The sequence below is a fragment of the Heptranchias perlo genome, chromosome 8, assembly GCF_035084215.1.
Source record: "Heptranchias perlo isolate sHepPer1 chromosome 8, sHepPer1.hap1, whole genome shotgun sequence".
NCBI lineage: Eukaryota > Metazoa > Chordata > Chondrichthyes > Hexanchiformes > Hexanchidae > Heptranchias > Heptranchias perlo.
The window spans coordinates 78,583,561-78,601,690 of record NC_090332.1 but is presented as its reverse complement, the minus strand read 5'-3'; the positions used below and the strand labels follow the sequence as shown (position 1 = coordinate 78,601,690).

At 41.0% G+C, this 18,130-nt stretch overlaps 1 protein-coding gene across 5 annotated transcripts in view; it reads left to right on the top strand.

The window, feature by feature from the left end:
- The window catches only part of ralgapa2 (Ral GTPase activating protein catalytic subunit alpha 2), a 483,733-nt gene that overhangs the window by 231,773 nt on the left and 233,830 nt on the right, over window positions 1–18,130 (top strand). For all 5 annotated transcript variants that reach the window (XM_067989407.1, XM_067989404.1, XM_067989406.1 and 2 more), the window contains 2 exons: window positions 12,539–12,667; window positions 13,032–13,160. In XM_067989407.1, coding sequence (XP_067845508.1) covers window positions 12,539–12,667; window positions 13,032–13,160 — 258 coding nt within the window. The remainder of the gene's footprint in view (window positions 1–12,538; window positions 12,668–13,031; window positions 13,161–18,130) is intronic.

Genomic DNA, 18,130 nt, shown 5'->3' with positions numbered 1-18,130 from the left:
TTAATTTCTACCTCCAGATGGCGCACATAGCCACATGAGTCTGGCTTTTTATTTCTGATGTACAAAATTGCTTTGTTGCATTTTATGAGTGACATTTTGTCAAAGGTTTTACTGGAATAAATTCTCAGTGTTTTATCTCATGTATATTTTGTGTTATCTTGAAAGCTACTAAAAATCACAGGAAATATGTTCTAATAATGGCAAGGATGCTAAATTTTGTTCCTTATACATGCAAATATTTAACATGAAAATCTCTAAGCTATATGTATATAGAAGTATCATCAATTATTGAGGGCACTCAAAGAAGAAATCCTGAAGGAAGGTAGTCAGTAAGCCTGCCTGCTTATAATTTTAAGAGCGTAAGAAAGTCAAGGATGAGAAAAGGCCACTCGGCCCATAGAAACTCATCTCTCTAGTACCATAACACCGTCATTATAGCAGCCTCTTTTGAACGTTGCTGACAATTTTGCCTCTTGTTACACTGTCTGGCAGATTGCTCCAAGCATTTATCACTCTTTCAGTAAAGAAGTTTTTCCTTGTATCTGTTTTAAATTAATGTCCTCTGATCCTCTTTTCCTGGATTACTTTGAAGCAAAATTCACATTGCTATTCATCATACTCGCTCTAAATTCCCATATGTTGTAGAGAACTCTTAAAGCTTAGTTTAAGCACTGTTGCAATTGTTAGATTGTAATACCATTTCAGAGGGTGCCAGATGGCTGGGGTATCAACAGCCAGTAATTAATTGTAAATGAGTAACTGCCAATAATAAACTTAGGGGTGTGAATTAAAACAGCAGTGCTCCATAAGCATTGCTGGGTCTCTCAAATTGCACAGCAGCCATTAAACGAGTCAGATTGATCGTTAAGGTTTCAATAGTACTGGATTCTCAAGTGGAGTGCAGCCCCATTGATACCACAAAGATAATATAATCCTCAAGATCTTCAATGTAGTAATAAATAAATATTACATTTAATGTAAGAATGGATAAAAACCTGATGAAATCAAATTGATTAATACAATTAGTAAAGTCCCCTTTTTCCCCCCATTTGCCTCAGTGCCCATTGGTTTCCAGAATGAATTATTGCTTTAAAGGATAATTTGTTTCTATTGTAATCATGGAATCTTGTTGGTTTGAGGAATAATGCAATAATTGCTAAATGTTCTTAGTCGATTTCTTGATTTACATTTTTAATTGTTCACTGGTAATCTAAGAGTATAGTTATAAACTTCATTATTTAAAGAACCACCAAAACACAATGGCTTTTAAATAAAGATATCAAAGTTTTACATAAACAGGCATACGAGCAAATTTTTTGATATTTAGGATATGTTGTCTATCTGCTGCCCTCTATAATTTAACGAGGAAGATGCTAGAGGCGTATGCAATAGTCTCGTATTGCATTGTTGCTGGATACAATACCAGGAGGTATTGAATCTTCAGATAGCTAAATTATACTACCCATCTGGACAAGTGTAGTGTGAAGTATAAAGGATGTAGTCATCCTTTTGTATAATCTTTGTTGTAATGCACAGTTTAGCCTCATGGTTTCATTCTGTTCCAACTGAAATTCCTGGAGCAAAATAAATCCTAGTAATTATAGTTAGGCCCGTTTTACTGTCGTGAACATCATGCAATGAACTAATGAAACTGAAAGTTTTAATATTTTTGATTTTTTTAAAAGTTCTAGCTATTAATCATAACTCCAAAACAACTTGCAAGATTTTCAAAAAAAACCTTAATATAGTTTTTTCTTTTCTTAAAATACATTTAAGTGCATGAGGTTTTGAGCCCTTTCTATTGGGTAGTGGGAGGAGGAAAGCAGGAGCTGGTTCCCTTTGGACTTACTACCCTTCTTCCTTTCCTGAAAGCAACAACTTATGGTTGGGTACAGTTTCTTGGGCAGTAACATCTGTGTGAGGCAAAGGAGGAGATTGCGGGGGCTCTAACACATATATTCAGAACCTCTCTGGCCACAGGGGATGTGCCAGAGGACTGGAGAACCGCTAATGTAGTACCATTATTCAAGAAGGGGAGTAGGGAAAAACCGGGGAACTACAGGCCAGTGAGCCTAACATCAGTGGTAGGAAAATTATTGGAAAAAATTCTGAAGGACAAAATTAGTCTCCACTTGGAGAAGCAAGGATTAATCAGGGATAGTCAACATGGCTTTGTCAAGGGAAGATCATGTCTGACTAATTTGATTGAATTTTTTGAGGGGGTGACTAGGCGTGTGGATGAGGGTAACGCAGTGGATGTGGTATACATGGATCTCAGTAAGGCCTTCGATAAAGTCCCCCACAGGAGACTGGTCAAGAAGGTACGAGCCCATGGAATTCAGGGTGCCTTGGCACTTTGGATACAAAACTGGCTTAGTGGCAGAAGGCAGAGGGTGATGGTCGAAGGTTGTTTTTGTGACTGGAAGCCTATGGCCAGTGGGGTACCACAGGGATCGGTGCTGGGTCCCTTGCTGTTTGTGGTCTACATTAATGACTTGGATATGAATGTAAAAGGTATGATCAGTAAGTTCGCTGATGATACAAAAATTGGTAGGGTGGTAAATAGCGAGGAGGATAGCCTCAGTCTGCAGGACGATATAGATGGGTTGGTCAGATGGGCGGAACAGTGGCAAATGGAATTTAACCCGGAAAAGTGCGAGGTGATGCACTTTGGAGGGACTAACAAGGCAAGGGAATACACAATGAATGGGAGGACCCTAGGCAAGACAGAGGGCCAGAGGGATCTTGGTGTGCAAGTTCACAGATCCCTGAAGGCGGCGGAACAGGTAGATAAGGTGGTAAAGAAGGCATATGGGATACTTGCCTTTATTAGCCGAGGCATAGAATATAAGAGCAAGGAGGTTATGATGGAGCTGTATAAAACACTGGTTAGGCCACAGCTGGAGTACTGTGTGCAGTTCTGGTCGCCACACTACAGGAAGGATGTGATCGCTTTGGAGAGGGTGCAGAGGAGATTCACCAGGATGTTACCAGGGCTGGAGCGCTTCAGCTATGAAGAGAGACTGGGAAGATTGGGTTTGTTTTCCTTGGAGCAGAGGAGGCTGAGGGGGGACATGATTGAGGTGTACAAAATTATGAGGGGCACAGATAGGATGGATACTAAGGAACTTTTTCCCTTCGTTGAGGGTTCTATAACAAGGGGACATAGATTCAAGGTAAAAGGCGGGAGGTTTAGAGGGGATTTGAGAAAGAACTTTTTCACCCAGAGGGTGGTTGGAGTCTGGAACTCACTGCCTGAGAGGGTTGTGGAGGCAGGAACCCTCACAACATTCAAGAAGCATTTGGATGAGCACTTGAAATGCCATAGCATACAAGGCTACGGACCAAATGCTGGAATATGGGATTAGAGTAGACAGGGCTTGATGGCCGGCGCGGACACGATAGGCCGAAGGGCCTCTATCCGTGCTGTATAACTCTATGACTCTATCTTTCTTGTACCTCAACCAAATAGTCATTCTAGATGTGTGAGCCTGTGCGGTGATTAAGTGCAATAATAGATGGGATGCTTTCACATCTCTCTCCCTTGCATCCCACATAAAGTGGTGTCATCTCTTTGCTTTTTAAAAACAAGGAAAGCTGTCTTACCATTTAAAGCAGCTGTTAGTTTGTATGCTTATAAAGCAAATTCAGTTTTGTACTGCTGACCTTTTTCCAACCCTGAGGCAGCAGTAGATAGCATCATAGTGATTCAGCCCTGTGACATATGAAGTTTTGCAATCCATCTGTTTGTATGGATATGACCCCTTAGTTGATTGTGGACATTATCCACTGCCATTCAGATCCAAAGGTTGAATTTGGAGTTTAAAAAAATTGTATTTTTTCAGATGAGAAAAAACCATGGGATGGGGTGGGGGGGGCTGATCGTGGCTGGCAGCATTTATCAGGGTTGGCGTGGAGCTGGGAGGAGCACCCCTGCTCCTGTGACTACGCATGAAAATTTTAACAATATTTTTACTTACCTTTTTGGTAGTGGTCACATCCACGCAAGCAAAACCTGAGTGGAGCAAGCTCAGCGTCTGCTCTGCCCCGGATGCTTGAAAGATAGCCCTGTCCAATATCGGATCGGACCTCTTTCAGGCATCCTTGGGGCACAGGACGTTGGTCCTCATAATTGGACTTTGTTGCCCCTATTTTACGCCCATAATAAGAACCATACAAGGTCCAATTTCTAGCTTAAACTTTTGAAGTTTAAAAAATATCATTTTCTTTAGGTCTGTGTTGTTAACACTCAATCATAAATCATCTTCAGAAAAGTATTAGGCATATTAATCGATTTGGTGCAGTTGCTATTACTGCAGAGAATATTTTGTCAAATCACAGTTGTGTGTTAACACTTCTATTCTATTATGTGATTTTCTTTGATTATTTCTTGTCTGCCTTATTTTTGCTGCAAACATTCTCAATGACAATGTCATACTCCTTGATTGCACATTATTTTCATTAAGTAACTTGCTATTTCATTATTATTAGTATCTTTTTCTTAAGGAGGAGAGGGGTTGAGAGGTGGATGGGTTTTGGGAAGAAATTCTGGAGCCTAGGGTCTAGTTGACTTAAGGCAGAGCCAGCCATGGTTGGGCGAAAGGAAGGGGTAATGCCCAAGGGGGTTGTAGGGCTGGAGAAAGTTATAGAGATGGGATAGGGCAAGGTTATGAAGGAATTTAAGAACAATGATGAGAATTTTAAAATTAAAGGCTTTGGGAGACAGGGAGCCCTTATAGGATGGGTGTAATTGTCAAGTGGGACGTGGTGTCGGTCAGCAGAGTTTTGCATTTGAACTTTATGGAGGATGGGAGGCCGGCCAGGAGGGCATTGGAATAATTGAGTCTGGAGGTGACAAAGGCATGGATGAAGCTTTTAGCAGCAGATGGACTGAGATAGGGACGGCGACAGTTGATGTTATGGAGGTGGAAGTATGTGTTCTTTATGATGGAGAAGATAACGGGGTCATAAATTCAGCTCAGGGTTGACTAGGACTCTGAGATTGCAAGCCTGAGACATTGGCCAGGGAGAGGGATGGAGTTGGTGGCACCGGAATGGAGTTTGTGGCAGGAGCTGAAGACATTAGCTCAGTCTTCCCAATGTTTAACTGGAAGTAAATTACTGCTCATCCAAGACTGGATGTCGGACAGGAAGACCGATAGCACAGAGGCAATAGAAGGGAAAAGAAAGGTGGTGGAGAGGTGGAGCTAAGTATCATCAGCGTGCCTGTGGATAATCTCGCCAAGGGGCAGCATGCAGATAAAGAAGAGGGAAGGCGAAGGAAAGATCCTTGGGGGACTCCTAAGGTGACAGAGCACGGATGAGAGGAGAAGCCATTGGTAAAGCTGCTCTGGCTATGATCGGATACATAAGAGCGGAACTATGTGAAGGCATTCCCACCGAGCTGGATAACAGAGTAGGAGGAAGATGGTGCGATTAACAGTGTCAAAAGCTGAAAGAGGCTGAGGAGGATGAATACACCACGGTCACAGTGAATTTAGTTTGTGATTTTTGGTTAGGGCTGTTTCTGTGCTGTGGGAGTATGGAAATCTCATTAGAGGGAGATAGATATGGAATTTGAGAGGACTAGGAGGTTGGAGTTGACATCAAGGCAGCATTTGACCGAGTGTGGCACCAAGGAGCCCGAGTAAAATTGAAGTCAATGGGAATCAGGGGGAAAACTCTCCAGTGGCTGGAGTCATACCTAGCACAAAGGAAGATGGTAGTAGTTGTTGGAGGCCAATCATCTCAGCCCCAGGACATTGCTGCAGGAGTTCCTCAGGGCAGTGAGGCCCAACCAACCTAAGCTGCTTCATCAATGACTTTCTCTCCATCATAAGGTCAGAAATGGGCTTGTTCGCTGATGATTGCACAGTATTCAGTTCTATTCGCAATCCCTCAGATAATGAAGTAGTCCGTGCCCGCATGCAACAAGACCTGGACAACATCCAGGCTTGGGCTGATAAGTGGCAAGTAACATTCGCGTCAGACAAGTGCCAGGCAATGAGCATCTAACCACCTCCTCTTGACATTCAAATGCATTACCATCGCCGAATCCCCCACCATCAACATCCTGGGGGTCACCATTGACCAGAAACTGAACTGGACCAGCCACATAAATACTGTGGCAAGAAGAGCAGGTCAGATCTGGGTATTCTGCGGCGAGTGACTCACCTCCTGACTTCCCAAAGCCTTTCCACCATCTACAAGGCTCAAGTCAGGAGTGTGATGGAATACTCTGCACGTGCCTGGATGAGTGCAGCTTCAACACTCAAGAAGCTCAGCACCATCCAGGACAAAGCAGCCCGCTTGATTGGCACCCCATCCACCACCCTAACCACTCACTCCCTCCACCACCGGCGCACATCCACAGGATGTACTGCAGCAACTCGCCAAGACTTCTCCGACAGCACCTCCCAAACCCACGACCTCTACCACCTAGAAGGACAAGGGCAGCAGGCACATGGGAACAACACCACCTGCACGTTCCCCTCCAAGTCATATCCCGACTTGGAAATATATCGCTGTTTCTTCATCATCGCTGGGTCAAAATCCTGGAACTCCCTACCTAACAGCACAGTGGACTGCAGCGGTTCAAGAAGGCGGCTCACCACCACCTTCTCGAGGGCAATTAGGGATGGGCAATAAATGCTAGCCTCGCCAAGCGACTCCCAAATCCCATGAACGAATAAAAAAAAGGACAGGGGGATTGAGGGTGGGTGCTTTTGAGGAGGGGGCAATGATGATTTGGAAAGGAAAGGTGATAGTGCCTGAGCATAAAGAACTATTTACAATGTCAGCTATCATGGGGGCTAGGAGAAGAAGTTGGGTGGTCAAGAGCTTAGTGAGAAAGAGATTGTGGGAACACGAGGTAGGTCCCATGAACGAGATGAGCTTTGATAGAGCATGCCAACAAATTAATACTAGTATTCTGAAGTTTGCCTGTTCCTATGTTTTGGTCATATAGTGTATATAAAATGCTATATTTAAAGGACAATGGTAGCATTTTGAGCACCAAAATGAACAATGAATTAAATCGAGGCATTAAACTTATTCGGACTAGATTGTGAAATATATCTATATTTTTGACTTTTCTGTTGGAAGTTCAAGTAATATTTGTTTGGATTAAAGTATATGTTTTGATAGTTTTAGCATCAGAGTTAGCCTTTTCATCAACTGGCTTGGTAATTGTTAAATCCAGGGTTATGGCAGATATTTTATCTTGGTAGGATGAAGCACAATTAGAACTATACACTGTATAGAATAACATTATCTAGAGTGCTTTTTATTAAAACCTGTATATTGGTTTGTATAGGTAAGAAGATTAACTGCAAAATGGTTGATCATTTTGCTGTAAACAGAGCTAAAGAGTGCAGAGATTGTGTGTATTTTTATCGGCTCCATTATGAAGATCCATATACAACACCGGATAATAAACTTTTCAGCGTCTGAAGAAACTTCAGATGCAACTGTACATGGAACAGTGTATTTAATAATAAACAGTACTAGTGATGAGTCAGAACACAACAGCCCTTTGCCTCTCACTTCCCCTAGAATCTTCCAGGTTTTGCCTTAAATACCCAACTTCCCCCTCTTGTCTCCCACCTCCCCTCTCCCCTGGTGGGAGGAGCCACAACTTTACCCTCCCACTGCTGCATCCCTCCAAATCGTAACACTGTTTAATAACTTTGAAATGGTGTGTTTTTTCCAGAAATATATGCACATGTAATCATGGTTGTTAATTACTCAAACAACTGTTTTTTCTAGTTCACGTTTTCTCTTTTTACCTAAATGAAATAAATGGTGCACTAATGTAATACTTGAAATTAACAGTGAGCAAAATGATTTTGCAGATTTTGTTCACCAACGGTCAATCATCTAGGAATGAAGGGATTGTCCCAGTAAAAAAAAAGTGCACACATCAACTGCCTTTTGCTACTGCCATATGTTTTCACTACTGCTTGCATTTCTGTAAGCACTGTGTACAAAGCATTCAATTAAAGTGATTCATTTACCAGGTAGTAAGCAGCCTGCTGCAGTACGTATTTACTGAACTGTGCTTTAAAAGGGAAGAAAAACATGCCTGTATTTGAATTAGTTGATTTTTATGATCCTGCTGATAAAGGGCAGATGTTCTCATCTTGCGGTTTTCTCATACAGATTGTGGCTTTCAGATGAGTTGGAAGTTATGGTAACAGGTTGGACTACCCATGGTAGTTGCGGAATATCTGTGTTTGCTAAGGCTACAGTATGTATCCCTTTTATGAACACTCTTCCTGCCCTGATATTGTTAGCATTTAAAGTACTAAATATACTTTCTCTTTTTTAAAAAAAAAACTCCACTAAGCTGAAAAAATAACAGCAGTGTTACTGAAAAAGTAACAACACAAGATTTTTGTCTGTCATCTTTTGTCCTAGACAGAGCTTTGATAACTACTTTCTGTAATTTGTTGGTAAATTTTTGCTTTAGTTAGTAGGCTAACTAAAAGCATTTGGAATTTGGCAACTAAATTACCAACAACTAGGAATAATTTGCCAGTTTTACCCCAGGATAGCAAACATGAAGGCAATAAAAGTTATGTTTATTTCAAAGTGATAAAGTTCTGAAAGTATTAGTACAGTTTAATCCTGCTTACAAAAGAATGTCTGAATACATTGATGCCTCAGATCATTAGTATTTAGAACACAGAGTTCTCGCAGGGTTGTAGGGCTGGAGAAGGTTACAGAGATAGGGAGGGGTGAGCCACGGAGGGATTGGAACACGAGGATAAGAATTTTAAAATTGAGGCATTGGTGGACTGGGAGCCAATGTAGGTCAGCGAGCACAGGGGTGATGGGTGAACGGGACTTGTTGTGAGTTAGGGTACGGGCAGCAGAGTTTTGGATGAGCTCAAATTTATGGCAGGTGGAAGATTGGAGACCAATCAGGAGAGCATTGGAATAGTTGAGCTGGAGGTAACAAAAGCAAGGATGAGGGTTTCAACAGCAGATGGGGCTGAGGCAGAGGCGGAGACGGGCATATCATGGAGCTGGAAGTAGGTGGTTTGATGGATAGGATATGGGGTCGGAAACTCAGCTCCGGGTCAAATAGGACGTCGCGGTTGTGAGCAGTCTAGTTCAGGCTGAGGCAGTCAAGGAAATTCTCTATCTTCCATAGCTACTTGGCAGCAGAGTAGGCTGGTAGCATTTGAACATGGAAGATACTAGCATACACATCAATGTAAAAAACTAGAAAAGCTAATTAACAACTCACAAAAAGCTGACAATTCTGGATAGGCTTACTTATAAATCTATATGACATGAGAACAAGTAGTTAAATGGACTTTGCAGCATGAGCTTTAGGTATTCATTTGTACTGGAGAAAGAAAATAAGTCCGTGAAATCCTCGGCGGGGAAATCCAAATGTTGAACATGCAAAATTTGTGATGCATTTCTATTGGTCATTGGAAATGGTGCCTGGAAGTTTTTAATTTTTATATTAAAAATACTGCATTGTGGTTAATTTTAAGCACATTTATACATCACAATTTTTAATCTTAAGGAAAATCAAGTGATATTTTGATTTTCAACAGACCATCCAGGCCATCACTTACCCAAATGTTTTTTCAGTAGTTACCCCTCCCCATCCTATTTCACAGAGACACTGTACCCCCATCCAACTTCCCACTCTTTCATATACATCGTCTCCTCTTCTAACCCTCCTAGTTCATACAAGCACTCTTCTCCTTCCTCCCCTCACCCCTGTTCAATCCAGCCGTTCTTTTTCCAACCACCCCCTCCCGTCATTCAGCATGATACTCGTCTCCCCCATCTCTACAATTCAACCTGAGAATCTTTTCCCTCTCCAACCCAGTTCGACCTCGTACCCTTTCGCCACCCTCCCCACCCCCTTAATTCAAGCTGGGACATCCTACTAGCATGCTTTTCTCCTCAGTTCCAGTTTGGCACTCTTCTCTCTCCTCACTCCCTCTCAGTTAATTCTGACACTTTTCTTCATCCCACTCTAGAGACTTCAGCATAAAATCTAGGCTGACACTCCAGTGCAGTACTTGAGGGAGTGTTGCCCTGTCAGAGTTGTCATCTTTCAGATGAGACGTTAAACTAAGGCCCTGTCTGCCCTCAGCTGGATATAAAAGATTTCATGACACTATTCGAAGAAGAGCAGAGGAGTTCTCCCTGGTATCCTGGCCAATATTTAGCTCTCAGTCAAAATTACTAAAACAGATGATCTGGTCATTATCACATTGCTGATTGTGGGACCTTGCTGTTGAAAATCGACTGTTGCGTTTCCTACATTATAACAGTTGCTACACTTCAAAAGTACTTTATTGGTTGTAAAACAGTTTGGGATACCCTGAGGTCATGAAACCTGCTATATAAATGCAAGTCTTTTTTCTTTTTCTTCCCCAGCACCCTGCCTTCCCCCCCCCCCCCGCCCCACCACCCAAAGCACTGCTCCCAGCTTCTGCCCTCTTCCAGACCCCATTATTCTTTCCTTTCATTCCTTCTTCCTCTCCTCTTCATTGCCATCTATTTTCCTCTCCCTTTCATTTACCCCTTCCCTTTTCTGTTTGTTAAAATCCATTTCTTCTCCTTTAATGCTATTCATTCCCCTTCCTTCGTCATCCATTTCCCCCTCCATTCTCAGCCAATCCCCTCTTCATTGCATCATAACCCCTGTTTGTTACCATCCACTTCCCCTTCCCCCCCTCAGCACCGCCACTACTTGAGTGCTGCATCTAATGGAAGAAATCATGGTCACTGCAAACTATAAGTGGGAATTCCTCTTTTGAGAATTTCTGCCAACAGTATGCAGCAGCTGGGATCCCCTTCCATTAGCAACAGAATTCTCATTGGAACAGTACTGTGGAGAAAGAGGCCTAGATAGTACTGTATTTTATCAGCAAGCACTGACCCAGTCCGCCACATAGATGGTTGGCATTTGTGAAAGCGCCTTTTAAATAACAGAAGCAGAAGACTTTTGGGAGATTCCACTAAACCTAACTATACACTGTTCACCAGCTCACAATAAACAGACTGTTGGGCTTCACAGAAGACTACCTCTTAAGAAGACTTTTTTATTTACTGAATGGAGTTTATAGACAAAAACAGAATCAGATTGACTTGGTAAATCTATATATGGCAGTTAACTTTCTCACCTAGTAATAAAAATTGATTGTCACCAATTATGTATTTTACTAAAATATTTTATATATTGTTGAAAAAATGGTGCAAGAAGGCAGTGCTCCATGCTTAGGTTCTCAAACATATCCACTGAGTGCTGTTTGTTATCAGCGAATTCACTGGCAGTTTGAAGCTGAAAAGACAGCCCTTTTCAATAGTTGAAAATTGAATCGAGTACAGCAGTCTTTTTTTAAAAAAGAACTTGTTTAAACAAAGTCAGTGGTTCACTTGCTGTAGTCATAGTGTAGCTGACGTGGAACGTGAGCAATGCAAGACCACATCTTTCAAACTGTTTCAGTATTCGTGTCAAGCTCCTAGTTTTTACAAAATTGGCAATAGTATACTAAAGGGCAATATTCTTTGTGTATTTCTTAAAGACATATAAAAATCTTATTTTTAAAATCAGCATTTTGTGTGTTATGTTGTGTCTAATTTCAGTAGTGATGCTATTCTTTGCATATTTATGCATACTTAAGGTCTTAATTCAGAAAAAAAGCATTTTTCTAAAACTAACCTGTTTATACTATACATAGGAAAATGGACTTATTGCTACCTTCTTGGGGCTTGGGTTTCTGATATCCATTTTTTTAAAGTAGCATATGTCAACAGAAATTAATTCCCATCTGTTCCTATACTGCTTAATGCCAGATATCCACCAACAATGGTCCAGGACAATGCATAGCTGTGTTTGTAATTACAGATGTGATGTAAAAATGACAAATGAATCAGCCTCTTAATTATCCAGGTAGATCTTTTGTTCTGCCCCACGGCCAGCATTTGTTTTGTAATTGTTTTATGAGTTGAATCCATCTGCTGTCTCTGAGAGAATGTTTAGTTTTGAAATCTAACAAATGAAATGATTCAACCCTGTTTAAAAATTAACTATCAGAAAGGTGTTCAGATGCCAACTGTCAATAGGAATGGGAAAAAAAATCCTAATTATATTTGTGAATGTTAATTGAAATCTAAGAATTAAATTGAGTATTGTAATTTTGAAGATTGTAGTTTATTGAATTTCATGCAAATGTTTCAAATTAGGCCTTATTGTGTCTCAATGTTTTCTGTTAAAATGGTAGATCTTATAAAAGTCAGCATCTGGCAAAAGACATTTTTCTTCTGTAATCACAAACATTTGCTAACTATTAAACAGAAGAATATTATACATAATATTTAGTGATTATTGTTGATTTAGTTAATTAAATGGTATTACAATGTACTGCAGTGTTTCAAGATCCATTTTAAACATTGGTTCCTTATATAGTTTTTATTTCCTTTTTAAGCAGTATGTAGGTGAGGTAACTGTTCATCGGTCTATTTTTCTAATAAACCTATTTTATTCTTTTACTAAAACTAGGATGTGCTGAACATACTTACTAAGCATTGTTCACCTCGCTTCTTCTTCCTTGGTTTACCTGGTTTCACCATGATGGTAGGAGATTTCATCACCGTTGCCACCCAAGTTCTCAACTCAGACATGCTGGATGTGAGTATGACCATGTTGTGCTAGGGGGCTGAACAATGGTTAACAAGGTTTGGATTTCTCCACTCAAACAGGTGTTTGCTCATTAGTGCAATGTGAGACAGATTGCTCAGGGCAGATACCATGGCAGCAAATGTGTGAGTTGCAGGGTGACACTGGAGTAGCATAAAGGTGTTTCATCAAAAGGCTAGAGTGAGAAACCATATACACATTAATACTGCTGCACCTCTTACACACAGAAAAAGGATGCTGTTTATGAATCTCATTAGCTGTAGATTTCTAAATATAATTATGCTAAAGCATGAATATTTATTATTTAAAGTGTTTTTCTGCCTTGTTTAAAAATATCCTGTTGTTCATTTCATAGGCACCACGTTGTGAAGCACAGATTCTTCTTGGATCCCTGGTCTGTTTTCCTAATCTCTACCAGCAGATGCCGCTGCTACAGCCTGTTTCTGGTGCCACTGACATCATCACAGGAAATGAAGATATCAAGGTAATGCAGGTTAACCGACTGGAGCAAAGGAGAAATTGTTGAGCCAAAAATGTTGACGACATTCTTAATTAGTGTTACAGACAAATTAATTTGTGTTACTGCGACTAATAGACACTTACTCTTAGACTTGGATTTAAATCTTGTCTGATCCTTGGATTTTTTTTCAAATTAAATTTTATTAACTTTCTAAACAGCATTAGATATAATTCACTTCGGAAGAACAACTTACACACACAGTAAAATGTTTATATATAGAATATCTCATCAGCGAGTTTGCAGCCTTTGACATAGTTGACCACACCATCATCCTCCAACACCTCTCCTCAGTTGTCCAGCTGGGTGGGACTGCTCTCACCGTAGCCAGAGAATCTCCTGCAATGGCTTCTCTTCCTGCTCCCACACCGTTACATCTGGAGTCCCCCAAGGATCTATCCTTGGCCCCCTCCCATTTCTCATCTACATGCTGCCCCTCAGCAACATCATGCGAAACACAACGTCAGACTCTACATGTACGCTGACGACTCCCAGCTCCACCTCACCACCACCTCTCTCGACCCCTCCACTGCCTCTGATTTGTCACGCTGCTTGTCCGACATCCAGTATTGGATAAGCAGAAATTTCCTCCATTAAATATTGGGAAGACCGAAGTCATTGGCCCGGAATTTGCTCCAAGCGGTGAATGAACGACATCCACCACTCATTAGATTTAAGCTAACCCACAAACGATCCACGGGAACTTCCTCTAATGGTGAGCTGCAAAAAGTGCAGCGTCCTCTCCCGGGCATCTGTGAGCAGGGAAAGGATCTCTCTGTCCCCTCAGCAAATCAGATTGAAGAATCCATGACAAGCTGCGCAGGCACAGAACCAGGAAGTGAAAACTACAACAGTAAATTCAATGTAAAATCAGTTAGAAAAAGTAAAATAAAGAGAGGATAAGAAATATTGAATTAAAAGACAGAGATAAAAGAGACAGAAAGAAAAAGTAAAAATTAAATGTTTAAATGTTCAACAATTATTAAAATAGGAAGGAATGAGACTCTACGTTTTAAAAAGTTAATTTTCAGTGCCAGAGAGGTTGTTTGACAGTCATTAATACTTACCACGCCATTAAAAGTTAGCTTAGACTCAAAAAAAAAGTACTGAGCGTACCCTTTTCCGTGTAGATTAGTTCGTTTCCAGCTGGGCAGGAGAGCAACTTCACCCTGGTCCATTCATCCCTATGGGGAGCTGTCCTTCCCGCGCAGATTTCGGACGAGCAGGGTATCTGGTATAGCAACTTTCGGATTTGCACGTTTGACTGTGTGCGCTCGCCGGAAGTGGCTCTTCCATTTGCCCTTAAATAACGGTGAGTGCTGTTCGGCTCTCCGTTATTTTTGGAGCAAATTCCGGGCCATTGTCTTCGGTCCCTGAGTTGTTAACTTCCTCTCTAGTGATTTGCCAGTAGGATTGTCAGTAAAACCTGCTACCTTTCCTCCCCTTTTGGGGTGTAAGTTTGAAGAGGACATCTACTGTTCTTGAGATGAATGGGGACCATCCTGGATAATGGGCATGAGATGAGGCAATTAACACTCATTGTCTTAGTTGGGAGTTCCACAAACTGGCCCATCTGGCTTCAATACACATATTCAACACCTGCATCCTGTGAGAATTCACTGTTTTAAAACACAACCCAAGAAATAACAATTTGAGAACTAAAATACAATAGAGAGCTACAAAAGAAGAGAAAAGGAGTAACAAGCAGAGTGACAGGGAGAAATGAGAAAGAGAGACAAGCAGAAGAGAAAGAGAAAAGCACTAACACAAAAATAAGAGGTAAAAAGAGAATGATTCCTCGGACTTAGCATGAGTAATGCAATGGGAGATTCATGCATGAATTCTTTAAAGTTACTGAGTCTTAAAACTCAACAGTTTTGATTTAAATGTAAAATATTGCAACTGCCATTTTGGTTTCCAGTTTCACCTCATGAATCTTACAATTTGCCTCTTTATACTCTTAAACCAGTTTGGCATGTATTTGTCTCAATTCCTTTAAATTTTCAAAATGTATTTAGCAAATAGTAGATATGGCTTAGTTCTGTATTTGAATTCCGCATTTGTATTTGCTGTTCTTGCAGAATAAATTAAATGTTTATGTATTACATGTGACATAAAACAAGTTCATAGAATGTTACAGCACAGAAGGAGGGCATTCAGCCCATTGTGCCTATACTGGCTCTCTCTGAGAGCAATCCACTTTGCTCCATTCCCCTGCTTTTTCCCCATTTCCTTTGAGATTTATCTTTTTCAAATATCCACTTCCCTTTGAAAAGTATTATGGATTCTAACTCGCTCTGCCTATGGAATCACTACCTAGAGTGTGTGTTCCAGGCACCTAGTAGATAAATTGAATGTCCCCAGCTGCTTTTCAACCTTAGAAACTTTGAGCTCGAGAGCAAGCAGTTGGAGATGCTTCCCATACGTGCGGTTATCCCACACGAGGTGCATCCAGGATCTCCCACATAATAAAGATATCGCACATCCCAAGCTTCAGCTGGTCCCCCCCACCCCATATTAAATGAAAACTATCCTCTCTTAAAAGTTTAATAAAATTAAACAGCACAAATTAAATATAATTTTAGGTCAAATGTACTTCAAGGCTGAACTCCTGCTGAGACTAAACTTCATGCTCTACTTGCCTTTCTCACTGTTCAAGACTCCTCTCTTTCCATAATTAGCTTTTAAAGTAAATTACTTTCAAGTCTCAGTATCAGATACTAGATGAAACAACATCTATTTGGAAAGCTTAGTTTGACCCAACTCTCTCAGTTTTGAGTCTATTATTAAGGAGACAGTTGGATAAACATAATTTGGATAAACATAATTTAATAGGACAAAGTCAGCATGGCTTTACGAAGGGGAAGTCATGTCTGACAAATTTGCTTGAGTTCTTTGAGGACATAACGTACAGGGTGGATAAAGGGGAACCAGTGGACGTAGTGTATTTAGACTTCCAGAAGGCATTCGACAAGGTGCCACATAAAAGATTATTGCTCAAGATGGATTGGGGGTAATATTCTGGCATGGGTGGAGGATTGGTTATCTAACAGGAAGCAGAGAGTTGGGATAAATGGTTCATTCTCGGACTGGCAACCAGCAGCCAGTGTGTTCCGCAGGGGTCGGTGCTGGGTCCCCAACTCTTTACAATCTATATTAACGATTTGGAGGAGGGGACCGAGTGTAACATATCAAAGTTTGCAGATGATACAAAGATGGGAGGGAAAATAGAGAGTGAGGAGGACATAAAAAACCTACAAGGGGATATAGACAGGCTGGGTGAGTGGGCGGAGATTTGGCAGATGCAATACAATATTGGAAAATGTGAGGTTATGCACTTTGGCAGGAAAAATCAGAGAGCAAGTTATTATCTTAATGGCGAGAAACTGGAAAGTACTGCAGTGCAAAGGGATCTGGGGATCCTGGTGCAAGAAAATCAAAAGGTTAGTATGCAGGTGCAGCAGGTGATCAAGAAGGCCAATGGAATGTTGGCTTTTATTGCTAGGGGGATAGAATATAAAAACAGGGAGGTATTGCTGCAGTTATATAAGGTATTGGTGAGACCGCACCAGGAATACTGCATACAGTTTTGGTGTCCATACTTAAGAAAAGACATACTTGCTCTCGAGGCAGTACAAAGAAGGTTCACTCGGTTAATCCCGGGGATGAGGGGGCGGACATATGAGGAGAGGTTGAGTAGATTGGGACTCTACTCATTGGAGTTCAGAAGAATGAGAGGCGATCTTATTGAAACATATAAGATTGTGAAGGGGCTTGATCGGGTGGATGCGGTAAGGATGTTCCCAAGGATGGGTGAAACTAGAACGAGGGGGCATAATCTTAGAATAAGGGGCTGCTCTTTCAAAACTGAGATGAGGAGAAACTTCTTCACTCAGAGGGTAGTAGGTCTGTGGAATTTGCTGCCCCAGGAAGCTGTGGAAGCTACATCATTAAATAAATTTAAAACAGAAATAGACAGTTTCCTAGAAGTAAAGGGAATTAGGGGTTACAGGGAGCGGGCAGGAAATTGGCCATGAATTTAGATTTGAGGTTAGGATCAGATCAGCCATGATCTTATTGAATGGCAGAGCAGGCTCGAGGGGCCGATTGGCCTACTCCTGCTCCTATTTCTTATGTTCTTATGTTCTCCCAGTCTTTTCCAGGCCCTTGCCCTATGCTACCTGTCCCTCTCAGGTGCCCTTTCGTTCTGCTTCTTCCAAGCCAAGGCCCTGGCCTCTCCTCCCATCCTGACATGACCTCCCCTAGATCTGCTCATCTATCTGATGGTGTCTGTTTTTAGCTTGGATCGATCTAGTGCTTTGTGATTGCTTGTTTTAGGCTGGCATATGAGGAAAGTTGACCCAAGAGTTTTGATTTGGCAATCAGTGCAAATTTAAAAAGAATTAGTTGTTAGTAAGGATCACTGTAATTATCTTTCTGCAGTGATGAGCTTTTTTCCCCCACTGTCAGCTATGATTGTCCATAATAACATTTTCCATTTCCCCATTGGTAGAGATGGAATGAGACCTGCCTGTTCCAAATTGTATTCTGAGATTTTTCCATTACAATCTGGCCTGCAATGTGTCTATTTTAATTTGTCAAATTTGTTAGAAATTTATTTTACATTCCAAGAATAGATTATTTTATGTCTTAAAAATATTTTTGTATTTTAGTAATGATCTCATACTGTACATTTTTAGGTTACAGTACACTGTATAGCAGCAATTTAGTTTAATTCAATAATCTAACCTTCACAGCATTTGGAATAAAATAAATATGGAAGATTATCACAGGGACTGACAATACCTGGTAACTGTTTATTAGAAATGAATATTTGTTTATTTCTGCCTTCAACAAAAATAAATGATCTGAGTGAAGTCAGTTCGTTTATGGGTAGACAACAACAACATGGTGACATAAGCAAGCACAGAGTCACT